Genomic DNA, 26670 nt, shown 5'->3' with positions numbered 1-26670 from the left:
AACCTTGGGGCAACCAGGAGAATGGCAAATGTCACACAGGGTACAGAATGGCATGGCATCAACAAGGTTGAATGTGAGGAATCTGTGCTGGAGCCAAGTTTCTGGCCCTGCCAAGGAGCTTCCTAAGCTTAGGTTGAGAGAGGAAAGGTAGAGCTACGGTGAGGACTAGAGCACTGCTTCCATGATCATGAAAGCACTTTCCTTTCTGACACCTGAATCAGAGCAAATGAAAAGGTACCAAGAACTCTTAGTTCCGAGCATGTATAATCCTCAAAATAAAATCAGCTTTGTTTACATCATTAACAGGCTCTCATCTCCCTCCCTCTGAATACTTACAGCAGCGCCTATGCCTCTGCAATAGCACAATTCCAAAAATAATAACCTATACCAGCACCTCACTCAGTGACCAAGACAGAGGCAAATGTTTCGCCCATACTCTTCATCTGAAACATGTGATTATGGTATGTGACTTGCCTTTGGTACCTCAAACAAGAAAAATCACATAAGGACTACCACACAAGTGCTTGAACAGAATGCAGTGTCAGGTCTGACAGCTTCCGTCTTTAATCCCAGCACTTGAGAGGAAGCGGCAGACTGATTTCTATACATTCAAAATCAACCCGGTCTATATAGCAAGTTCCAGGACAGTTGTCTCAATACAAAACAAAAACAAACAAACAAACAAAAAACCCAACAACAACAACAATAAAGCAGCAAACTAAATAAAAGGCCCTTAGATATGCCCACAGACATGGCATAATTAACAACACACATCCTAAAGAACAACCTGTGTTCACACTAGATGTAACACTACCTAAAAATCACTGTGCCAATCAGTGGATGGGTGATTCCAGGTCTGAAGGAAACTACTATACCAGGTACTGTGATCCTTGTGCTGTGGGATTCTGCATGCTAGAGGGTCCCAATGCTTTACAAATATGAAATGTGTCTATGTAAAAGTGTGCCATTGTACACACGTGGAGACAACTACAGGCATCAGGCCTTGCCTTCCATCTAGCTTTAGAGAGGGTCTCTCTTGTTCACTGGCCTGCTTCAGATGGTTCTGGCTCAGTCTTCCACCTCCCAGTGCACAGAGGTTACAGCAGTTTACACGGATTCTTGTGCCATAAGCACTTTACTCACCTGATGTGGGATTTCCCTCTGAATGCTGTGATTACCACTGATAAATAAAGGAACTGCTTTGGGCTATAGCAGAGCTATAGGGAAACAGAGCTAGGTGGGGAAAACAGAACTAAGTTGAATGCTGAGAGAGAGAAGGAGGAGTCAGGGAGAAGCCACGTAACCCCACCAGAGACAGATGCCAGAATTTTAACCAGTATGCCTCAGCAACGTGGCAATACACAGATTAATAAAAAAGGATTAAATTATTATGTAAGAGTCATCCATCCAATAAGAAGCTAGAGCTAATGGGCCAAGCAGTGATTTAATTAATACAGTTTCTGTGTGATTATTTCAGTTCTGGGTGGCTGGGACGAAGAAGCAGAGAGCAGCCGGGAACCAACAAGCAGCCTCCCTCTAACACTCACCAAGCCACTTCCCCAGCCCATAGTTTTTTAGAAGAAAGACTAATTGATGACAGCAAAAATTTACACCCAACCACCACGACTGCTGAGACCCTAAGAGCTCCACAGCACCAGGTAGTGGACACAACTGGTTAAGAGACAGATCTTATTAAACTGATTCTATGAGGGTCCAAGAGGTGTTTTGTTTTTAATTTTAAAAATACTTTTTGTTTAACACAATATCTCACACAGCCCAGGCTGGCCTCAAGCTCTACAGGTGAGGGTAACTTTGAACATCTAATTATCCTGTCGGCAGGATTACAGGCACGCAAGTCATGCCTGGCTTCAAGAGGTTTATTAGAAAGACCAAAGCATGATACAAAATGATCAATGACAGTAACCATATTCTATCAGCCAACCATCACTTGGCATTATGGAACTGTCCAGTAGGAAAGCCCTGGGTTTTCCATTCCTAATGGCTTCCTGAAGAACCTCCAATCCAGAACCTAACATAAGTCATTCCACAGACTGGCTTAGAAAGCTCTGCTCTTCTTATCCATGTCAGGTTAGATAGTGGGCAACAACTCTAAGAACAAGGTGAATTTCCAAACTGATTTAAGAGGGAAACAAATGCACAGGCTGTGCTTGAGGTTCCAGAGAAGCTCCTGGAAGAAGTGGTGAAAGAAGAGGTCCAAGGCAGGAACTCAACTGCAGAAATCTCTCGTTACTTCTTCCTGCCACCTCTCTCCTTGAGGGCTAAGTGGATGACAGCACCACTGGCCATGTTGTAGTAAGCCAGGGAGTTGGAATCCTTGATGAAAATGCCCTGGAAAACAGACAAACGTCTTAGCTGTGGCACCTGTCTTTGACCACATCAATGCAGCCTCACACAGCTGAGCTTAGCTGTTAATACTTAGACTTCAGCAATATGGAGACTTAAGGGAAGGCCAGTTCTGGATTATAGAACTTCAGTTTCTTCTAGAACACTTTTTCCTTCCTTCCTTTTCTTCCTTTCCTTTCCCTTCCTTCCTTCCAGCTGATATTGACAAACATAAGGGACCTTTATCAACATCTGGTTCAATTTTCAACTCCCCAAGATGTCAGCCATGACCAAGTCCAACGAACAGCCAACTTCTCAGGTCATAAGACCTTTAGTGATTACCCAATTCAACACCCTCGTTTTACAGAGGAGGAGATGAAGTCCCAGAAGACATGGAATACACCCTCTGCAGAGAGAACCAGACTAAGATCACATCACTGGCCTGGTCCCCATCCAGTTCTAACAGGTTTTTAGACCCCGCATTAGGCTGTACTATCAGGTCCAGCACTGTCAGGTTCACCTGCCCCAGCAGTCCAGCTGTATCATTTCTGGGATGGGCTCAGATGGCCACATCCAGGTCTCTCCCCATCTACTTTGTAACAGGAGATTGTTTCTAGAATGAGAGAGATGCTGGAACCTAAGTGGCAAGACCGGGGTTACCCTGGCTTACTTCATATTGTAGTTTTTGTTTCCCTGCAGGCATGCCTGTGGCTTCATGAATCTTCACTTTGATGACAGAAACCTGTGGGACCAAAGAAAAGCCACACTCATTCTGTTGCTAAAACCAGCTGGAAACATCTGACCTAATCCATTGGCTCTCAAGCACGTTATACCAATTAGGGGTGGCAATACATACCTGGTCTGTGAGTGGGAGAGTGAAGACCAGTCCCTGCCCATTCAGCTTCCATTCTGTCTTATCCTGCATGTTGGGTACTTGCACTTTGATGGACACTGGACCCTGAAAAACAGAGTGCTCATTATGCCTGGAAAGCTCCAAGGCAACCAGGAACTACGCTCTGCTAACAGAGGGCCTATCCAAACAGTGATTCCTATCCCTCTGGCCCCATTTACTACTGCTGCTGCTTGTGACACATTACACAAGGCTTCATTTCTTTATTTTTGGTTTTTAGACAGGGTTTCATATCTAACCCAGGCTGGCCTCAATCCTCCTGTTCTGAGATTTTAAGGGTATACTACCATACTCAGTTTCCTTTCCCTTCCTTAAATAGACCCATCTTGTTTTCTAGTTAATGTGGAATTAAGGTGAAAATATTCTGCAACCCCAAGGACCAGTAGGATAAAAAATGTGGTCTGAAGTACTGGGCTCACAACTCAGCTTCAGAGTGGACAAGATGCCTGAGCTCAATGCAGCTCAGAATGCTAAAGAGAGGATAGTCTGAACTTTTAGTAGGTGCTCAAAAAAATAGACCTTAGTCTTGGAAAAACAATTCTGTCAAATTTACAGGGTAAATCTAGTGGGAGCCTAACAACTTTCCTAGTGACTGGCAGGCCAAGGTAGGATCCTTGGTCCAGAATGTTAAGCAGAATCCTAAAATAATAGGCAGCTTTCCCAGGGCTGGGGATAGAACTAAATTTTTTTTAATGATTTATTTTTATTTTATGTGCATTGGTATTTTGCCTGCATGTATGTCTGTATGTGGAGTGTCAGATCTTGGAATTACAGACAGTTTATAAGCTGCTATTGTGAGTGTTGGGAATTGAACCCAGGTCCTCTAGAGGAAGAGCAGTCAGTGCTCTCAACCACTGAGTCATCTCTCCAGCCCCATGGGTAGAACTGAATTTAAGAGCCATGCCTAGGACTTCCTCCAGCTAGGTTAGTGCTCCTTCACTGAACTTCACTTAGGTGATACTGTCTTGGCATCTCCACACTGGCCTCTATAAGACTCCATACTATCAGAACCACCACCACCACTAGAACTTTCTGTTCCCCCAGCTGTTGACCTCACTTAAACACATACACAGAAGCTTCCTCTGGCTGACCTACATCCCAGAAGCCAACAGAAAGGGAGTGGAACATAGCTGAAGCCTGGGCAACCCACGATGCTGCCACATACTCCAGGGAAGAGGCAGCATTCTAGATCACAGACCTTGTTCCTGCGCAGGAACTCTTCCTCAGGCATGAGGCTGTCCTCAGTCTTTAGTTTCTTGGATGGAGGCTCATCTTCCATCGGAGGTGGGGGGTGTACAGGAGGCATTGGGGCTGGGGCTGGGACTGGAGCCACAGGTGGGGCAGGCACAAAGGCTGCAAAGACATGGTACAGTGCCCAATGAACATAGAAGGGGTGCAGAGGCCCAGGAGGCAGGACTGGGGAGATTTTTAAAGGCTTTACTCCTTAGAGGTATGAAATGCCCTGTCTTGGTAAGTCTGGCACTCAGCAGGTTCTCTGGCAGGCAGCCTTGGGAGGCTGCCCAAATTAGGCAGCAAAGGACTAGAGGCAGGGCAAGATCAGCCAGAAATAGTCAACTGTCAGGCTTCTGAGCCTGTCAAGGACCTGACCACCAGATGCAGACACACTAGCTATGCCATCTCAATATCTTGTCTCCCTCAATAACTATGGCTCCTAGATTCCAGTTTGGATTTCCTCTGGATGGATACCAAGTAGGAATAGTTATTTGCCATTAACACCAGCCATGGTTCTGTGAACTGATCTAACAGATAGGAAAGCAACACTCAGACTGACCTGTTGGCACAATCATGGGAGGTGGGCGGGGTGCCATGATGGGAGGTGCAGCAGGAGGCATAGGTACCACATTGATCCTGGGTGCATGGATGATGGGTGGCATGGGGGCGATCACTGAGCCTGGAGGCAGCCGGACCACAGATGCCATGGGTGGCCGAGGCATGACAGGTACTGCAGATACAACAGTGGTACGAACTGGAGGCGGCATCTGAGGGTGGGAGGAGACCCATACATCAGTCACAGAAAACCAAGGCTCAGGTTCAAGAGCATAACAACTGGCCACACAAGACGGGGGTTAGACAACTTGGACTATGCTTGTCACTGAGACTGAAGTCTCACATCAGGCCCATGTTAACAACTCACTGCTGAGAGTTCCAGGATATTCTGTCCACCTGGGGCTTGGTGGTTCGGATTCAACCAGCTCCTCATGGCAGAGAGTACCACTAAAGAGGTTGACCTTGACTTAATCTCCTGGATACAGGCCACCAGTTCTCAAAGACCCAGGAAGCCCACAGCCCTTCTTTGCCTCAAACCTGCCTCGTCACTCAGCTCACTCCCTATTGCAATGTTCCTTTGCAGTAGAAGACAAAGCTACAAGTTTCTACTTTCAAGTGAACAAACTAGCATTCAGGCCATACTCTAAAACAGTTGCCCTTCCCAGACACCATCCCACCCTAAGGACCACAGTTTAAAACACTTGATCACAGGGTGGCTTCTGACTCACTGCAGGTGGCCGGGGCACTGATGTGATCGGGGGTGCTGAGCTAGGGATGTTGGTGGCTGAAGATGGAGGTGGTGGTTGCTGGGGAATTTCATTGGGCTTGCTGGGGCCAATTTTCTCCTTAGTGTCGTCTTCTGGCACCAGGCCCTTAGCCTTATGGATGGCCTCAATCTGCTCCTGGAGGGTGATGTTGGCCTGGGCAGCCTGCTGGGTCCGGGCCATGCTACCTGAATGGCCATCCCAAGTCACCTGCATGGGAAAGCAAAGATACAGTTTGCCAGGACTCTTGGAACTGAGCCCACATGTGGGAGAAAGAGGGCAGGGAAGGTACTAAGACTCTTTGGAATTGTACCTTTTCCTCTGGCTTCTGGATCTCCTCTTCACCAATCTTCTTACCAATAGCTGTTTCTTCTACCCCAAAGATGTCAGTACGGCGCTCAGCCAACTGCTTTAAGCTGCTCTCAATATCCAGACCTGTACACAATAGAATGGAAAGAAAGGGAAGCTAAAGATGGCGCCCTTTGGCAAGTCAGCAGTTTTCTGAGAATGTAGTGTGGAGGTTGGATCCACAGCACTGGCTGACTGTCAGCTCCAATAAGACACTCTCATCCTTTTGGATGAGAGTCTTGGGAGGGTTGCCAGAGAAGGAGTAATCCTAAAGACCTGGTGCTTGTCCAGTCCTTACTGACAGGATTAAAGACCCAGTCCCTAACCCTTGGCAGCCCCCTTCCTATCCTGTTGTCTTTTTAAAGGTTCTATGTAGTGCTGGCTGTCCTAGAATTCTCCATGGAGACCACGTTGACCTCAAACTCACAAAGATCCACCTGCCTCTGTCTACAGAATGCTGAGTTTAAAGATATGCACCTCCACATGAAGCCCTATCTTGCTGCTTTGGCAATAAGACTTGTGAGTGTCACTCAAGAAGAGAATTTCAATTACAAGTCTGTCCAAGATAGCAAAAGACTAAGTATCCCTCCCAGCTATTGCCAGTATTTTGTTATGGGGTATCAACAGGCAGTACCAGCCTTTGGAGAATTCAGTATGCTGGAAAATAAAGATTTCTTTTGCATTAACATTGGTTGCACCTATCTCCCAAACTCTCACTGACCTCAAGCTTTCTGTGTCTACATAAGCAAGCTAGGGGATGGGACCCTCCACCTCACCTGGTGCATAAACCTCATCATCACTCTGTTTCTCTCGGATGGAGCGATCTCGCTGCTCCAGCCAACGGGGGTCAAGAAGCCCAATACGCATGTGTTCTTGCATTTTGCTGGCAGGAATCTTCTCCCCAGTGATGGGGGATACAAGATACTCATCAGGAGCAGGAGCTGGAGGAAGAGGCTTGGAAGCTAAGAGAAAACAGAGGTGTCTAAGTGAGAATTCTGAACGGTAGTTCAAGTTAAGATTGTGGTGTATTCAAATGTCATTCACTGAAAACATTCATCCAGTACCACCTTCACATCAGAAACCCGAAACTGGAGAGGACTACTTGTGTTTCCCACCACGAGGCTTGTAATATGGGGTCACCACAAGTCCTTCTAGAAACAGCCCATCTGGCTAAATTACAGCTATGCCTATGTTGAAATAATTTGTTAAGTCTCTATACATTAATATGGTGAATAAATCATATAATATTCTGTGAATAAGGAACATGCCAGAATGTAACAAATTGTTTTTAACTTCGGGGGAGGGGGGAGAAATAGCCCATCTGAAGAACACACAAGACCATACAGGACTTTCTTTAGCAGCACAAGGTCTGAGAGGCAGGCCCTACCTTTGGGATCATAGTCCTTTCGCACAATGACTTGGTCTGGAGTCGGGGGCAGAGGTGGAGGCATGGGTGTCTCTGGGGGTGGAGGCACTTTCTGTCCTTCTTCTTCATCATCTGAACCCTGAAAAGCAAGGCAGTGGCACAACCTAGGAGATGAAAGGCTTTCCCAAAGCCCAAGACTATGGCAACTCTCAGGGTGCCAATGAGCCTTGGCCCCTGCCAGCCAGCATCCATTTGCTAAGCCTTCTGGGGCAGCTGAGGTCAACTGGCAGCAAGCCAAGCTGTTTCCTCACAACATGAATGAAAGCATCAGGGACCATGGTGCTAACACTCCTCCCAAGCATTTCCAGTGGTTGGCACCAGGCGATCCCAAGAGGCCAAAGGCACTTAACACACAGAAGAGAAATACAGGGGCCAAGTTAGTACTCAATGGTAGCTGCTTCCAGAGCAATGCTGGGAGGGAGAAAAAAAGTCAATTCCCACAGACACTGGGGCCCTTTCTTCTCAAGCAGTACACAGATTCTTTCAGAGTGGGGAAAGCAGCTTGGCTCAGGACTCTGTGCCTACTTGGAGGGCCATGCTGGAAGAGGGTAGAAATCTCTGAAAGGACATGTAGGCTACATTTAGACAAGTTAGGGAACTAGTGATCTTTTAGACCTAAGTGCTAGGAAGGCATAAAAGCATAGGGTTATATGGCTCCCTAACAGTGTTGGTGAAGGGTGTAGGTTGGGAGCAGGAACGTTGAGCCAAAGGGAAAGCAACAGACTATACAAGGCCGGCACAGCTTTCAAATCTTTCCTATGAACTGATCTTTGTTGCTGGAGCTGGAAAGATGTGTTGGGCTGCCTTCTCCGGAGCTCACCATCTTTTGAGCCTCAAAGAATGGAACCTTGGACTAGGAGAGCATCACCCAACCTCTTGGACTCCAGGAGAAAGGTAGGCTAAAACCACCGGGGAATTTACCTCATCCATGTCCTGTACTTGAGTATCCTGGTCCAGCTGGGAAGGAGGCTCTTCAGTCTTTTCCTGCTTCTCATCCTCCTCATCAGACTCAACTTCCATCTCCACCTCCTCGCTTTCCCCAAACTTCTCATAGCGCTCTTGAATGAGGATTCGGGCTCCCAGTTCCTCTGGTGTTGTTGGGGGAGGGAAGTTTCCTAAAAGGGTAAGCCAGGGTCAATGGCATTCTGAGTTGGGCATGGTGGCAAACACCTTCGATCCTAACACTTGGCTGAGGCAAGCAGACTTTCTGTGAGTTTATAGTCAGCCTGATTTACAAAGTGAGTTCTAGAATAACCAGGACTACATTGAGACTCTGTGTGATGACTATTTTGGTTGTCAACTTGACTACATCTAGAATTAACTAAAATCCTATGAAGGATTTTTCTGATTGACCATTTTAGGTAGAAAGACACAACCTAAATCTGGGCTGCACCTGGTGATAACCTATATAAAAGGACATGAAAGAAAGAAGATTTTGCTTTTTGCCTGCTTGTCCTCATTCTTGATAGAAGGTTTGCCTATCCTGCTGCTGAGGCACTCTTTCCCTAGTCAGGATTCCAGTGAGACTGAAGACCAGCTGAGACATCCAGCATCCTGGACTTTCTACCAGAGACAGCCATTGTTGGACTAGCTAGACCACAGGCTGTAAGTCACTCTAATAAATCCAGACAGACAGACAGAGACAGAGAGAGCACGATTCATTATATCAGTTCCTCTGGAAAACTCTGATTAATATGTCATCTCCTAAAAAAAAAAAGGCATTCCTTGTCCTGTGAATGCCTCAAAGGCTAGAGAATTGTCTGATTTTATTATCTGCAGAGGACATCAGAGAGTCTAACATAGTAACCAGCTGTTGAATTGCATTTAACTTGGGCATTTAACTTGGGCAAATGAACAATGTTTCCCCTTCTGGAACACAGGGAAACAACACACTAATAAAGTCTGTGCCTGGCTCTGTTGCTCCCAGGAGCACCAGACTTCCTGGCTTCCACAGGAAGGCACTCTCCTCCTAGACCTACCTTGCTCATTGGGTTGGAAATCCACTGTCTCCACCACTACAAAATCATGCCAATCAATCTGAGCATAGGCCACTCGTTCCTTCTCTTTCTCTTCTTCTTCCTTCTTCCTCTCACGTTCCTGGAATTTGGCCCATTCCACTCGGTAACACACCTACAGGATTAGGAAATAGCAAGATGCCTCTTATGAGGCTTCAGGGCTTCACATTCAGACCAAGAGGCAACTATATTCACAAGGAGAAAACTTCTAGTGTTCCACCAGAGCTGGCAAAGGCCTCTGCACTCACAGCAGCAAACTCTTGCAGCAAAAGTGCATGAAAACCTGGTTAAGTGGTACTTTAAGCCTTGTCAAGAGCTAGTGGCTGCAAGTGTCATACGCCCTAGGGGGATCCTATTACCTTTTTTTATTCTTTTGCAAGATGGTCATGTTGTTAATTGTTCATGATTAGTTCTCAGCAGAGAAACCTCTTACTAAACTTTGTGGTAGTTAATGCAGGCACTGGTCAAAGGCCAAGGGTAAGTGAAAGTGGTATACAGCCCTAAAGAGGACATTCACATTACTCCTTCCAAGGCTCAGTGGACATTTGTAGAAGAGGAAGTAGAAAGAGCGTAAGAGTCAGAAGATGGGGAAATGTACAGCAAAAAGACATCTTCTGGACATAACAAAGCCATTGGACTCATGAACTCACGGTAGCTGTGGTTACCTGCAAAATACTGGACCTATCAGCGGTCCAGTACAAATGGAGAAAGGCATTCCTCCCTGAGGAACTACTGGCAATTAAGGGTGCCTTAAGTAAGGCTATCATTTTCTGCAGTGGTGCAGTTGCTGGTGAACTGGCCATGTTCCAGTAAATAATCTCTTATCCCATGTCCATGTAAGCAACTCCAATAAACGCATTAGGGTCACACAAAAAGATGACAAGAAAGGAGGGGACCTTATTGAAAAAGGGTTTCAGTGGAAGAGGCAGGTTGGATGAAGACATCTAAAAATTATAGAAGTGTATATGAAACTATCAAAGATTTTGGGGGGGGGGGGCTTTGTTTTTTTGAGACTCTGTAGCCCCTGAGTGGCCTTGAACTTGTTCTGGGATTAGAGGTGTGACACTATATCTGCCAAAATATTTTTAAAAATTAAAAAGAAAAGAAACCCTGTTATCTTCAAAAGCAGTGAAATCTAAGTGTGTGAGAAGCAGTCACCTCACAGTTAAAACCAAACAGCACCACCCAATATGCCTGCTCAACTGTGAGAGCCTGGTGACTTCAGAAGGCACCTACCATCTCTCACCTGGGGATCTGCTTGGGAGGAAGTTTCTGCCTAAAGTAGGGAAGAGAAACTTGCTAAACTTCTAATTGGACTTCATAGTCATCACAAGGCTTTTCTTCTCAGCACTCTACAACTAGGTTCAAGCTGACTATCCCTTATCTGGGATGCTTTGGGAACTGAAGTGTGTCTAATTTTGGAATATTTGTATTCACATGTTGAATGAGATGTACCACGGATAGAACCCATGCCTAACCTGAAGGTCATTACATTCCATACGCACCTCATACACATGGCCTGAAGGTTAGAGAAGGTCAACCTGTACTGCCTCAAAGACAGTTTCTAAACAAAAACAAAACCCACATAAAGAACCTGATACATTGGTACCTGGTAGTGGGAAATCCTGTGTTTACCTGGTCCAAAACTTCTCGGGGATTTTCAGCCTCTTTCTTGAGCTTTGCAAATAAGCCTTTGGGTGGAATCAAGATCTGAAAGAGAATTACAGCAACTGTCAGTAAATCACAATATAAACAAAGAAGCAGCCTTCCCAGGCCCATCACAGAACATAAGAGATGGATTCTTAGCCTCAATCCCAACTCTACATGTCAAGAGTATGCAAATTATTTAACAGCTAGAACTTATATTTCCTTCTCCAAATGTTGACACCACTACTTTAGAGAAGGCCATTTCCATGATTCCCAGGAAAGCATGCAAGCCACTGGCAGGTTATCCAGAACATGCTACATTATGGCTGCTGACACGACACCGATGAGCTCCTATCATTTTGAAAATATCATTCAGTCCTCTCTACTGTCCTGTTCAAGACTGCAACCACCTCCTCCCTACTTCCCAGAATTTCCAACCCCTGCCTTCTGATCTAGAATATCTATCTCCATCTGAAACACATAGGACACTTCACTTGTATTCTCCTCCCAACTAAAAAACTCCATGAAGACAGATTTCTGTCTTCTCACTACTCATTATCCAATGTCTAACGTGCATTTACCAAGGACACCGACTGCCTTTATTCTAACAACCATTCCAATTGTCCCATCAGTATCTACTTCCACTCATAAAGCAACACAATTTTACCTTGTTCCCCTTATACCTTTATCCCTAGAATCTACCTGCTATAACAGCTTTCCATGAGTAGAGACTAGTGCCTTCAATTATGAGTCAATACCAATATCCAAATTTAGAGAAGGAGAGAAAAAAGTAACAAAATAGAGACTAAAGATTTCTAACTATGGAAGCAGCTCAAACTGAACCCAGGACTTACTTAGAACTGATATTAGGGGGCTAAAGAGATGGCATGCAGCTAAGAGCAGTGTCTGTTCTTTAGAGGACTTCAATTCCCAGCACCCATATGGTAGCTCACAACCATCCATAATGAGATCTGGTGCCCTGTTCTGCCCAGCAGGTATACATGCAGACAGAACACTGTATACATAATAAATAAATAAATCTTTAAAAAAAAAGAAAAAAGAAAAAAATTGATTTCTAAAGCAGAAAGTCTCTTAAAGAGCTCAGGCTGGCCTAGAACTCCTGGTAATCCTCATGCCCCAGTCTTCCTAGAGCTAGCATTAGAAGTGTTAGTTACTATACCCAGCTAACTGATTAATTTTAAATACCAGATTTCCATGTCAGATTCTGTTCTAAACAAAATTTCAAAGTGGGACAGTGATAGTTCATGCCTTTAATGTCAGCACATAGGAGGAGGAAGAGGCAGGCAGATCTCTGTGAGTTCAAGACTAATCTGGTCTACAAAGAAAGTTCCAGGACAGCGAGGACTGTTACAGAGAAACTCTGTCTCAGAAAACAAAAAAACAAAACAAAACAAAACACAAACAAAACGGTTTCAGTTTGTAACCCAGGCTACACATCACCAGGGCCAAATGGGAATATGTTGTACATGTTTTCAATGTTAGTAAACTCATACTGAACTTTCCTAGTATAAATTACTTCACTGGGTAAAAATAACAAAAGTTTGAATCTCAACAACACTGCTTACTAGTCTGAGACTGTAGACATTCTGATGACTTTGCATTTCATTCCTTTTTTGGTCTTTATCCAGCACTTAATCCAGAGCAAAATTAATTAATTAATAGAATCCATGCTAGAACAGTACTCAACCACTGAGGTGTAACTGTAGCCCCATAAAATCATCATCTTTCTTAATCCATTTCTGCTTGTGAAAACTGGGGAAACATCACTAAAGTTTTCGAGGATTAAATTAAGTAACAGGAAGCGACTATATAAAGAAAGAGCTTGCTTCTCAGGCCATACAGTAGACAAGTGAAAATGTAATACACCTAAAGGCAGCTAGTCCTGTCACACAGCAGATGGCCACCTAATAATGCTTCATAAACTCGTCTCCTTAATAACAAGATTTAAAGAGATAATGACTGAAGCTGCTGTCGGGGGGAGGGAGGTGTGCCTTTAATCCCAGGGATCTCTGAGTTTGAGGCCAGATTGATCTATATAGTGAGTTCAAGGTTAACTAGGTTAGAATCACACAGTGAGATCCTGTCTTTAAAAGAACAAACAAAAAGCACAATAGAAATCAAGAGTTAGAGTCTATGAGATGTGTAGCAGGTAAAAGCACATGCTATGCAAACCCGCTGTACTGAGTTTGATCCTCAGTGGAAGGAGAGAGCTGAACGCTGTTCTCTGACCCAAAGTGTGCTCCATGCAAAGACACAAAAGCACCTACAGTTTTTTTTTTTTTTTTTTTGGGTTTTTCGAGACAGGGTTTCTCTGTAGCTTTGGAGCCTGTCCTGGCACTTGCTCTGTAGACCAGGCTGGCCTTGAACTCACAGAGATCCACCTGCCCCTGCCTCCCAAGTGCTGGGATTAAAGGCCTGCGCCACCACCACCTGGCAGCACCTACAGTCTTACACACACACACACACACACACACACACACACACACACTTTACATTAAGCTGGGATTCACATTTGCCCAGATACCCACAAAGCAATGTCCTGTTGACAGAAAGTGAATGCTATACTCCCAGTGTGAGACACTACCCTCTGCTCCAACCCAGCACCTTTGTATACTGCTCCACCAGCTTTGTGAAGTAGTTGAAGAGGCTGTGCTGTGGACGGAGAAAGTCAAACTGATAGTTGCGCTGCTCTTTCTGCATCAGCTGAGTCAGAAACTGGCGCCCATTCCTGGCCACAAACTGCGCTGTCAGCTTCACTACATCCAGGTCGAAGGCTGAGATGGAGGGGGGATCAGCGATGAATTCAAACTCAGGAGGGGGTTCCTTCGGTACTATGGTCTCTTGGATCACCTGGGCTTGGACCTAAGACAGCGTTGAATAAGAACAGAAGAGAAGTAAACTAACTCTGCAGAATGGCCAAAGACTCCAATGTTTTATTAACTGAGCATCACTGGGACTTGCTATGAAAAGACTGGCACCCAAGGGCATTAGAGTCTCACCCAACTACTGCTTCAAGTAGCTACATCTCTGCTCCCATCCTGAAATTAAAGGCCTAAAGAGGTGACAAAAATACAAAGGAAACAGGCTGTAAAATCTAACTTAAGAGGCTATACAATAAGACCCATGTGTTCTGTAGTAAATCCCATTGCACAAAGTACATCAATGACCTCCAAGAGAACCACGAGGCAGACAGAATAGATACTATGGCTGTTTTTTACAATGAGAAATTTAGGCCCTACAAGCAGCAATCAAAATGCAAGGTCTTCAAACATGACTTCAATTTTTCTCATGGCTAAACAAAAGACTGCTTTTCCCACAAAAGTCTGGGAGCTGTGTAAAATGAAGAGACCAGGCCAGTTCTACACAGTAAACAAACTGCATTGGCACTTTCTATCTTTACTGACTAGTGCTGGCTTCAACACTCCTGGGCCCCAGCACAAACTGGGTACTGGAACCGCCCAAACAAAAGGGAAGGAATGGTACAAGGCTAAATCACCTCCTTTAGCTCATCCAGGCCAAAACGTTATTCTCACACTACAACTAACTCACACCTTGAATTGATAAATCATATTTGGACAAGCCTAAGCTTCATCATCTGTTAAACAGTTGTTCCACTGGGCTCTTCATGATCTGGGCCCAGAGCACAGAGCTTGACCAACAAGTGCTCAAAAAGTACTATGTACTATCAGTGATTCTGAAAGACAAGGGTAACTTTATTCTGTCCCTGGTGATTGTGGACAGCAGAGCTAATTATGCCCACCAAACTTGCTTCCTCCCTAACCCACAAAGAGGGGCTGCGCTACAAACCTTCTGGGGCAGCTGTTGTTGGGTGGCTTGCTGCTGCTGCTGCATAACCTTGGGGATGGCAGCTGAGGGTTCCTGAGCCTTCCCCTCCTTAAACTCGCTGACCTTGTGGCGGTAGTAGGCATGGTAAGGGTCATTAGGATTTAAGAAGTTGAACTTGGGGTTGTTGATCTCATTTTGTCGGATCCTGGCTTCAAATTCAGGCCCATTTCTGTGGGGAAAAGTTAACACATCAAATGATGAATACCACAACCTTTGTGATAACTCAGATCCAAACCTCCATCCGTATCAATATCTGTGCCACCACCCACTCACAAAACCAGTCTATCCCTGGTATATTGGAGCTCCTCGTTTAGTAACTAGGAATCAGCAGTCAGTGCTATCTGCCAATGTGGGCCTGGCCACTCTCACCAGTCATCCCTTAAGCTCCTCTGCCACAACCAGCTGAACAATTGTTTTTTTTCTTAGAATAAAACATTTTTGACTAAGGATGTGACAGAAATGTAGAATGTTTGTCTAATACATACAAGGCTCTGGATTTGGTTCCCAGCTCCACAAAGAACAAAAAACTAAAACAGCTAATAAATGTTAATAGCTTGTCCAAACACTGCTTAAAGTAACTTCATTTATTATTGGGAGGCCCACAAAGGAAATAATTCTCTGTAAGGTTCACGAGGCTCTGCAAGATTTATATATTTTGTATACAGGGTAAAGCCATGGTGCGATGGCTGAGTAGGTAAAGGTGCTTGCTGACAAGATGAACAACCTGAGTTTGATCTCCTGGTTCCACATGGTAAAAGGAAAAGCACTAATTCTCACAACTTGTGCTGATCCGTGTGTGTATGCTTGTGCACATACGCACATACAGATATATACCCACACAAAAGAAATGCAATCAATCCGCTAGAACAATGACAAAATGGGGAATCCAAATTTTTAAGAGTCCCAGTAGGTATAACTCAAGCGGTCATAACTTTTTGGTTTGGATTTTTTGAGATACAGTCTCACATAGACCAGGCTAAGAACTGGCCTTGAACCCTTGATCTGACTGCCTTTACCTTCCAGGTGCCACTAAGTGTGCCACCAAACCTAGTTCCAGGTGTCATACTTACATATAACATCTGTGTCAGCTTAAAGGCACACAGTCTTAAAAAGACACAGGATATAGACACCTTCAAGTTTCTGCTCACTACTTAGTCTCACAAAGGTCAAGGCTCCAAAGTATTCCTTGCTTTGATTTTCACTAATATCACTTTCTCTATATACCTCCAGGCATTATTGAGATTTGTTTAAGTAGTGATTAAGGAAATGCTCAAGACTTTTTGAATACAGTGGCTTGCAAACAAAGGGGATTGTTACTACTATGTAGCCTAGAAGGGGCAGTTCCACCAACACTGAGATGACTGGCCTCTTAGGAGGGGCTTTAGTCCAACTAGAACCTCAGGCTTTGGAAAGAAGCATTTTCCTACCTCCCTATGTAATGTAAACCACACACAGATTTGATTTGGATCCCACTAAATCAGGTCACCACGTCTGGAAAATGCCCAGAGAGACTAATGGCTTCTAGAAAAGGGGGTCTGGGTTGTCTCTTGCAGTGCTGCCTAAGCCATAGTCTCTACACATCAGGAAACAGTTAGAAAGATATAATGAGAAGGCAGATGTATTTATTCCAGGAAATTCCAGTGCTCTAAGTTGGCTTACTGCTAATTTTAGAATTAGATCTTCCAACATAAGGAATGGATTTCAGCAGAAAAGCCTGACTCTGACTCAGCCCAGCTGGTGGGGCTTTTTAAAGGTATTTCCAATTTAGCTTTTTGACAGAAAAATGCAGGTCTGGGAAGATCTCAGTCAGATTTGGTTGCAGATACCCGCTGCCTGCTCCTGAGTACCAGGTTTAGCAGAGCAGACCTAAATATAGCTCTTCCAGAGCAAGATCCTGACCTGTCCCTTCATTTCAAAGCGTGATGTTATTTACAATTTCTGAAAGAGAGAGAGAGAGAGAGAGAGAGAGAGAGAGAGAGAGAGAGAGAGAGAGAGAGGAAATGAATATGAATGCATATGCTCACTAGTGCTCACAGGGAAACCAGAGGTTGACACTGAATAACCTTCTCTATCATTTTCTGCTGTGGGATGGTCTTTCTATATGCTGTATGTGTGGTTCTCATTGGTTGGTAAATAAAGCTGCTTTGGCCTATGGCAAGGTAGGACATAGCAAGGAGGGAAATCCAAGCAGAGATACAGAAGAGATACAGCCAGCTGCTGAGGAAACAAGACATGTAAAAAATAAGGTAACAAGTCATGAACCCTGTGGCAAAGCATAGATAAGAAATATGGGTTAATTTAAATATAAGAGATAGCTAGTAATAAGCCTGAGCCTTGGCCAAGCATTTATAAGTAAAATTAAGCCTCTCAGTGCTTATTTGGGAACTGGCAGGCAGGAGAGAAACCTCCGATTACAATTTTCCATCTTATTTTTTTGTGACAGGGTCTTGTACTGAGCCTGGAGCTCACCATTATGGTTAAGCAGGCTGGCCAGTTAGTGGGCCCCAAGAATTTGCCTATCTTTACCCACCAGGGGTGGGGTTACAATCACCCACACACACATACCACCTTTTATGTGGTGCTAGAGAGTCAAACTCAAGTCCTATACTGTACAGCAAGCATTCTACCCATTGAGCCATCCCAAGTTCACATTTATAATGTCTACAAAAATGACTGCCATGGTTAAAAACCCATCTTATAAACACAGTGGTGTTTTTACACTAGAGATAGAATTCATATCTTTGGGGTTGGGTTTTTTTTTTTTGTTTTTTTTTTCGAGACAGGGTTTCTCTGTGGTTTTGGAGCCTGTCCTGGAACTAGCTCTTGTAGACCAGGCTGGTCTCAAACTCACAGAGATTCGCCTGCCTCTGCCTCCCAAGTGCTGGGATTAAAGGCATGCGCCACCACCGCCCGGCGAATTCATATCTTTGTACATAAAAATATACACTCACTCCATCACTAAGCTAGACAATCACTCCATCACTAAGCTAGACAATCAACCTTTTTCTTTCTTCCTTCCTTTATCTATCTGTCTGTCTATCTTCCTCTATATCTATCTACCTACCTACCTACCTACCTACCTACCTACCTACCTACCTATTTTGGAGTTTGAGACAGGATTTCACTGTAGCTTTGGAGCCTGTCCTGGAACTACCTCTGTAGACCAGGCTGGCCTCGAACTCAGAGATCTGCCTGCCTCTGCCTCCTGAGTGCTGGGATTAAAGGCATAAACCACCACCACCCGGCTAACCTTTTTATTTTTTATATCTTTTTTTTTTTTTTTTTTAAGACAAGATCTTGGCCTTGGTTGACCTAAAGCTCACATTGTAAACCAGGCTGGGCTTGAACTCACAGAGACCCACTTACCTCTGCCTCACATAATTAGGGGACTTGAAGGAATATCTAATCCATTTTGTTTTCCTTTTCCAAAAATATAGTTTGTGTCTATGTGTGTTACCCAGATTGTGAGTTGCCTGACATGGGTGCAGGGAAACAAACTCAGGTCCTCTGTAGGAGCAGAAAGTGGTCCCAATGTCTGAGCCACTCCTCCAGCTCCTATTTCCTTTCTTTGAAATAGAGCTCACCAAGTAGCCAGGCTAGTCTCCAAATCCTCACTACCACCGGGATTACAGGTGTGCATCACTATACAGTGATGGGTTTTTCTTTTTAAGAGAATTAAGTCGTGCTTTTCTGTCTATGGCAGCAGAGCATGACACAATTATTGGAAAGTCACTTGCATACATGTGTGCACACAAGCCTGTGGATACCAGAGGTTGACATGCTATCAGGTGTCTATCATTTCCCACCTTATTTAAATTTATCTATATATTTATTTTAGATAGTGTCCGATAGTGTCTAGCTGGCCTGAAATGCTACTAGGGTGGCCTGAAACTCAGTGATTGACCTGCCTCTGTCTTCAGAGTGCATCAACACACGGGCCCCACTTTAGTTTTTGAGGCAAGGGACAAGGTCTCTCACTGAATCTGAAGCACAATAATTTGATACACTTCCTGGCCAGCAAGCTCCAGGAATCTGCCAGTCTCCATTCCCCAGTATTGCGGTTACCAGAAATACGTATCACTAAATCTTGCTTTTACATGAGAACCAGAAATACAAACTCAAGATCTTGTACTTTCATGACAGGCACTTTACTGAACTGAGCCATCTCCCCAGCCCTTAGCATTTTTCTTTTAACACTCTCTTAGCCACTAATGTTTCACATGGGATTTTCTTCTAAAGAAAGCATCTAAGAAGAAAAAACAATGTTCGAACTCTTCTTACAGCTTCACTGACCAAGTGGAAAGACTGGAAACAATCTCAAGAAAACATAGTCTCAACACCCTGCATCCCTCTTTATAGAAAGCATCCAGCATGAGGGAAATCATAGAGTAGTGTAGGAAATGTTTACAATTTAGCATGCAAGAAAAATCAAGACATTATAGTATTCGTGCTGGTATTACCACATCCAAAAAAGGATGCTAAGAGCAGAAGGAAACAGGAAAAGGTGACAACAGCTGGCAGGAATTGTCCTGACAGTAAGATTGCACCTATTCCCTTTGCAACACCCTTTTCCCAATTATTAACATCACAGGAGAAATGGCAAAGGCATTAATGTTGCTATGAAACATTAGCCAACTAAACATAATAATACCTAATGTCCTAATTTTAGGGCAGTTTTTAGGTGAAAGTCTAAGTTAAAGTGACATAAACTCTCATGGAGTGGACACTGCGAAAGATGTCAAACAACCTCTTTACTTGAGTAGGAAGTTGGGAAAGAAACACCTATTAAATGATACAAGGTGGTAGAGACGTTTCCTCAGAGGAGTGACTATGAATGTGGGCCTAACACAGCATATGCCCCTAGACACTGTTCAGGGCCATGTAGTACTCATATAAGCAGTCTAGTTCAAGAAAAGCCAGAAATCCAGACAGATTGCGAAATCATTTCATTTTTAAGCGTGGTAATAGGCATTTTTAAGAAAGATTCTAAAGACAAACAAAACATCTGCAGACTGGATATATCTGTGGGATGTGTTGGCCTTTGGAGTCAAGTGGGCCTGAAGATTACATCTAAGGATGTAGGATGAAGAGGTTGGGGAAAAGCCTGACCAATGTCCTCCCTGCCCAGAAAGATTAACGAAGTGTTTAGAACATAACTGAGCTTTACTCAGTCCTATCAGCTTGCTTCTGACTCACCTCAAGTGATTGTATACGGCTCCTTACACAAGGAGAATGATCAACTCTGCCTTCTATCTCCTCTGGTCAGCAGCCCAAACACAGCATACACATCATCAGGGAAAAGAAGCCACCAGGAATTCCCTCAGGCTTGTTTTGGAAGCTGAAACTCCTGGTGACTATATTATAGTTGGATATGGCTCTCACTGTGGTCACTGCTGTTACATGTCAAAGACACCAGTCCTGCTTACTGCCCACCTCCAGGCCCTACTGTAGTTTTGGAGGAACTAACAAGCCTAAGCCAGAGTCTTGAAAAAGAAAAACAAGAAAACATAAAAACAAAAAATCATACTGCCTTTGTGCTGACTCAAAAGCCCTTTCTTTATGTTACAATTTTCCCCAACCCACTGTGCAGAAGCAGCTGTTACCTGGCCACAAAACTGGCAGTCTTGTCAACGATATTCCTGACCTCTGGAGGAGGGTAAATAATCCCTACCACGGGCTTGGAGGGAGTGGATTCCTCCTTTGATGTTGCTTCTTCTTCAACTGGCTGTGAAAACAAAAGAAAAGATCTTCAAATTCCTGGTTTGGGTTAGGCTATCATAAACCAGCTTCTAGCACTTCTCCAAGACACGGCTGGCAATAGTCTTTGTCCTGCAGACTTCTTATATATACTTATGGGGCCATTCCCAAGAGCTAGGGAAAAGAATGGCTTTCTTGGCTACCCTTCAGACAGGCAGACTAGTGTGATCAGATACACAATTTTTTTTTTTTTGCTTATTTGCTGACATAGGGCTGAAACTCAGAGCCTTACACATGCTAAACAAGGAACTGATTATATCCTTAGCATCCAAAAGGCCATGTCTTTAGCCCTGAACCTAGTATTGCGTCTAGCACAGAATACTTGATGACTGTCTGCCAAAGAGCAGCTCAGTAGTTTAATGTGTTTACCCTGCATGAGGTTCTAGGTTCTATACTTAACACAAACAGAAATAAAGGAGAGAAAAAAGAAGAAGAAAAAAGTCTGGCTGATAGATCATTTTGTCTTAACTGTCCACTTTTTATCCACCAATTCCATAAACCTAGCCACTGTTAAATACATAAATGGTTTGTGGAGCTTCAATGGAATTTGACACCAACGGTTCTTTAATGCTTTATCCAGCAGCTTCTTCTTCCTCTCTCAGTTAAGAGTTGGGCTCTCATCTTAAAAAACTGAGATTCCAGGGCTGGAGAGATGGCTCAGAGGTTAAGAGCACTGACTGTTCTTCCAGAGGTCCTGAGTTCAATTCCCAGCAACCACATGGTGGCTCGTGGCCATCTATGGTGAGATCTGGTGCCCTCTTTTGGCATGCAAGCATACATGGAAGGAATGTTGTGTACATAATACATAAATCTTTAAAAAAAAATACTTTATCTTTAAAAAGAGGGGGGGGGCTGGAGAGATGGCTCAGCAGTTTAGAGCACGGTCTACTCTTCCAGAGGTCCTGAGTTCAATTCCCAGCAACCACATGGTGGCTTACAACCATCTGTAATGAGATCTGGCGCCCTCCTCTGGCGTGTGGGCATACATGGAGGCAGAATGTTGTATACATAATAAATAAATAAATCTTTAAAAAAAAAAACTGAGATTCCCTCCATCTTCATGTTCCTCTGGGCTGCTGCCTTCCCCTTGTTCTTCCTCTGGCAGCTGAACATTACCAGTTTCTATTCCATCTCATTTACTTCAAGTATTTCATTTATTTATTTATGTATTTATTTAGAGGGTTTTTGAGACAAGGTTTCTCTGTGCAGCCCTGATTGTTCTGGAACTCACTTTATAGACCAAGCTGGCCCCAAACTCAGAGAGATCCGCCTGTCTCTGCTTCCTGATTGCTCAATTCAAATATTCTTGGCAGCTGCGGGAGCCTTGTCTTCTGTCTTCTACATTTTACCTCTTAACCTATACACTGGAAACCTCTAAACCAGCAGTTCTCAACCTGTGGTACTCGACTCCTTTGGGAGTTGAACGTCCCTTTCTTTCACAGGGGCTGCCTAAGACCATCCTACATATCAGATATTTACGATTAATAACAGTGGCAAAATGCAATTATGAAGTAGCAACAAAAATGGCTTCATGGTTTGGGGTCACAGCACAAAGACCTGCATTAAAGGGCTGCAGCATTAGGAAGGCCAAGAATCACTGCTCTAAACATATGGTTTACGATTTCTTCTCAGTATTCTGTCTTCAGCCACACACTCTTGAGAACTATGTTCTACATTTCCTTTCCCTACTTTAGGCTGAAAAATCCTGCCTACATCAATCTCCCAGACAAGTCTTGAATACCACCAAGCTTTAGAATGGTTTTCCAAGTCTCCTGAGCCTCCCTAATTCACCAAACACAAAGTACACCCCAGGCACTTGAAGCCTATTAACTCTTAGGATCCTGATGCCAACCTTGAAGTGTTCTTACTCCAGACCACAGGAATAACAAACTTGTGCCTGGCCCCCAGACAGAATCAGGATTCTAGCACATCACTTTGGCTGGAGAGCCTGTGCCAACACCATTCTGGGACAAACACTTGCCCATCCCTCAAACCCTCGGTGTCTTTGGGTTACGGTTAACTGTTTCTCGTCCCCCTCTTTACAGCACTGCAAGTCTATGTTTCTGAAACACAAACGGCACTATCCAGCCTAAACTATCTCCCACTGTCCTCATAGACATGTTCAAATCCTACCACCATTATCCCAAATTTGTACTTGAGCCACACTTGTTCATGTACCTTTGAGAAAAGAGGGAGCACCTGACTCTACCGTGGCGTAACTATTATTTGGTATCACCTTATCTGTTATTCCCCAGTGCCGATGAAAATACACAAGCATACAAATACGTAAACGTTTGGAGAAAGGACATGGGCTTTATCTGTCATATTTGGGATTGTATTCTGAACCCAAAGCAACAATCAGCAGATAGTATGTGCCTGATCAGTGTATGTTGACTAATTTCCTTTCCCCCATCACTCTTCCTTGTTATTCTTTCCTGCAAAACAGCCCCTCACCTCTCACTCCTGTGGACTTTCCGCACATTCATTTCCCCTCTGCTCCAGCAAGCGGTGCTGGTTAAATTCATGGCTTATTTGTATCCGACCTAACTGCAATTATTTACCCACATACTTCCACCTCAGCAATCTGTTAGCTTTTGGGTCTCGCCCTGTAATCCAAGCTAGCCTTCAATTCGTGATCCTCCTGCCTTAGACTCACAAATGCCGGGATTACTGACGAGTGTCATGGGCCCAGCCTTGGGAGCTTTTAAAGGCTGCCTGACATTTTATCACTTACACCAACAAAGAAAATAAACATTGAGTGTTCATGCATGCCTGTACTTTCACTAGTCTGGACTCTCTCTTAAGGCAGGGGTTACGCCTCATCCGTTCTCCAATGATGAAGACTGGATCCTTGTCCGGTTTAGGAAAAGCACCTCGTAGGTGTTTGGGAAAAACGAAAAAGACATAAGGCAATCTAGGAAATTAGCGATTACTGGACAAAGGCTGAGCGACCGGTAGGCCCAAAAGCCACAGTAAACAGACAGGCCCAATGCTTCTCACATCTGAACGAAACACCTTGGGATCGGGTTAAAATAAGGTGTAGAGCGGAGGCTTCGTGATTCTAATAAGCCCCCAGGAGAAGCCTAAGCTGCAAGTCCGCAAGCTTCTTTAAGAATTCCGGTTCTAGGGAGCTTTTTGGGACCAGAAGGCAATGCAGCGCGTTGACTCCTGGGACTTGCAGTCCCTCCAAGTCCTTCAGGGCTGCCTGAGCTTCCAGCAGGAGTGCTGCAGCGCCCGCGCGGGAGGGGAGGGACGAGGCCTACACCGGGGTAGCGGGCTAAGGAGCACGGGGCGCGGTACCTGTTTGGGCTCGGTAGCTACTGGCGGCGGCGGAGGCACCGCCTGCACGGGTCCGGCCGGCATGACTGCGACGCTCAGAGCTGCCAGTCCGCCTCAGGGTGACAACCGGTACGGCGGTGAGGTTAAGCTCCCCACACGAAGGCTACAACGCAATGGCAAGATGGCGGCGACCCAGCGGAAAGCCGCGGAAGCCAGTGAACACACTTCCGGCCCCGCCCCCCGGCCGTGGCGCACTTCCCAACCCGCCGCGGGCACGGCGGCGCGCTACGCTGTTGCCATGGCAGCGGTCTGGGCGCGCTGCTAAGGGTTTCGAGGGATCCCAGGAGCCGCCGACGCCCTGGGGGAAGTTCTGTGAGCCGGCCAGACACAGAGCTGAGGCTGCGACGCCGGAGACAGGTGAGCTGAACTCCCCTCGCGGCCCTGGCCGCTTCTCGCTCCCTGCGACCGCACCTTGCCAAGCCCCCTCCACTCCAGTCTTCCTTCCTGCTTGGCCTGTCATTATGAAGAATTTTCCTCCCATTAGACCTGTTGCCGTAGAGTCCCACCTAACTACACCTTTAGTCCCTTTTTTCTTTTCAGCACCACCTCCTCCGGATCCCTCCTTACAGAGCCCAAGCCCGCAACTCCCTGGGGTCTCTCTTCCCACTGGCCTCTTTTCTAAGGTGCACCCTTAACTTCCATAGCCCCGCCCTCAAGCCCGACCTCCTCCAATCACAGCTGTTCTTCAAACTCCCACCTGCGCCGGCCTGCAGACCACGCCTCTTCGCTTGCCGGAGAAGTAAATCACCGTCTCTGCTCTCTTGAGATCTTCTAGGTCCCCATTCCCCTTCCTCTCCCAATTCCCGAATACCGAAAGAGGGTTCTGTGTTCATCCTGCCTCGCTTCACCTGTGAAATGGGGCAACAACAAAACGCCCAAGGTCCCTCTCCATCCCCTCGGTAGCTGGTTATTTCACTGTTGTTAATGCAGAAGAGGGACAGTTAGGATCAGATGGACATTTATTTACTCCAAGCTAGATCCTGTGTCAAACACTACAGGTAATGCATCATTTGCTCCTTAGAGCAAGCTATTTGGTGGTGAAGACCACGAAGTAAGAGTCCATACTAACGAGGGAAAAAAAATCTCTGTGTGTGTGTGTGTGGGAGGAATCCATTTTTCTCTACTAATCTGATGTTTATTACTATGTCTTTACTGTGTCACTTTCATGTCCTAAAGGGTCCAGACAATAGCTAACTCGGGTCAGAGATTGGCAATTGTCTTGTACGTGGTTTTAGAGTTTTAAAAATACTTTCTTAGTAGTGACCGAACCTCAGGGGCTTCAGTCTGCCTGAGAAATAAGCACGGTCTTCAACCACAGTGTTAGTTGTTTGAGAGAGGGAGGACTGAAGGTTGAACAGAGAGAAAGGCTCCTGTCCTTCCTTGGGAGTCAGAAAACCTCAAATTACATTCTGAGCTGCTACCCCTGTAACAACAGTGTTGCTTCCCTTAGAGCCATAACCTCTGTGGTCACAGGGGCAGATCAGAGCTGGTAGCTTCATGTTTATCATTCACTCAAGACCTAGGAATGACAAAGCGCGTGTCACATGTTCTTCACAAGCACACTATAAATTTGCATAAGCTCTATTTCTAAAAGAATCAATAGAAAGTAACCTTGGGTATTCTGTGTGCATACATGTTTGTGGTGCTGATGGCTTGCCCAGGGCTTCAGACATGTTAAGCAAGTGCTGTCCTCCCAAGCTGTAGTGTCTGCTTAACTTTGAATATTCTTGCTGTTTTGACCCAGAATCTCATGGGAATTGGTATCCAAGATGGCCCCAGTAAACAGATTGATTGATTTTTTTTTTTTTTTTTTTTTTGCACTCAGTGCTTTGTCTCCTGAATATGCTTCTCCCAAGACTGGAACTTCTTGCTCACTTTATTTCCTTCATGTTCTTCCCTGGAAAGAAATCCAGGTTACCTCATGTTGTTGTTTTCCTTGTTGTCTCCACTTCACTTGGGGACATAAAAAATCTCTTGGAAAAAAAAAAAATCTCTTGGGCTGCACTGTCTCACCAGAGGCGGTTGCCAAGTCAACACATGGGAGATATGAGTCAAATGTATTTGTTTGTATGTGAGTATTATGGGCAACACTGCTTGCAGGGAGTTAGTGGTTCCTAAAGGCTCTCTCCTTCCTCCCAATTTTCACTTTATAGCCATGGATGTCCTTGAACTTGCATTCCTCCTGCCTTTAATCCCAGCACTCGGGCGGGCGGATCTTTGTGAGTTGAGACCAGCCTGGTCTACAAGAGCTAGTTCCAGGACAGGCACCAAAGCTACAGAGAAACCCTGTCTCGAAAAAAAAAAGTTTAAGGGTTTGGTGTATAGCTTAATCAGCAGAATGTTTTCCTAGCAGTCACAAAACCCTGAGTTCACTCTCCAGCATCACTTGTAGGGGCTGGTGGTGCACACCTGTCATGAGAGCACTTGGGAAGTAGAGGTGTGTGTGTGTGGGGGGGGGGGGGGGGG

The 26670-nt window shown here is 44.9% G+C and overlaps 2 protein-coding genes across 3 annotated transcripts in view; one reads left to right on the top strand and one right to left on the bottom strand.

Annotated features, from left to right (window-relative positions):
• Positions 1-1863: 1863 nt before the first annotated feature.
• Sf3a1 (splicing factor 3a subunit 1) lies at positions 1864-24314 on the bottom strand. The gene is made up of 16 exons (XM_050141315.1): positions 24166-24314; positions 20712-20833; positions 15070-15277; positions 13867-14124; positions 11230-11304; positions 9559-9709; positions 8501-8694; positions 7541-7658; positions 6930-7115; positions 6119-6240; positions 5770-6015; positions 5046-5253; positions 4452-4606; positions 3200-3301; positions 3014-3085; positions 1864-2349 (listed from the first exon to the last, which is right to left on the bottom strand). Exons 1-16 carry the CDS (start codon positions 24226-24228, stop codon positions 2248-2250), a joined length of 2382 nt encoding a protein of 793 aa, XP_049997272.1. The 5' UTR covers positions 24229-24314; the 3' UTR covers positions 1864-2247.
• Positions 24315-24424: 110 nt separating this feature from the next.
• Ccdc157 (coiled-coil domain containing 157) overlaps positions 24425-26670 on the top strand; it is a 14836-nt gene continuing 12590 nt past the window's right edge. Inside the window, exon 1 of one of the 2 annotated variants that reach the window (XM_050141317.1) lies at positions 24425-24561. The gene's annotated coding sequence lies outside the window, so the exon portion shown is untranslated. The remainder of the gene's footprint in view (positions 24562-26670) is intronic. The other variant, XM_050141316.1, reaches the window with a different exon arrangement.

Source organism: Alexandromys fortis, unplaced genomic scaffold, assembly GCF_014885135.2.
Source record: "Alexandromys fortis isolate MF-2015 unplaced genomic scaffold, M_Fortis_MF-2015_v1.1 scaffold_7, whole genome shotgun sequence".
Taxonomy (NCBI): domain Eukaryota; kingdom Metazoa; phylum Chordata; class Mammalia; order Rodentia; family Cricetidae; genus Alexandromys; species Alexandromys fortis.
The sequence above is the reverse complement of the archived record's forward strand: the minus strand, read 5'-3'. Positions and strand labels throughout refer to the sequence as shown.

Bases quoted from the DNA above. Each gene is read 5' to 3' on its own strand.
- Sf3a1 (XM_050141315.1), bottom strand. From the start codon at position 24,228: ATGCCGGCCGGACCCGTGCAGGCGGTGCCTCCGCCGCCGCCAGTAGCT. The intron at 7,659-8,500 runs GTAAATTCCCCG...CTTGCTTTTCAG, and splicing joins AAGTACAGGACATGGATGAG to GGTTCAGATGATGAAGAAGA. The intron at 7,116-7,540 runs GTAGGGCCTGCC...GTTTTCTCTTAG, and splicing joins AAAGGACTATGATCCCAAAG to CTTCCAAGCCTCTTCCTCCA.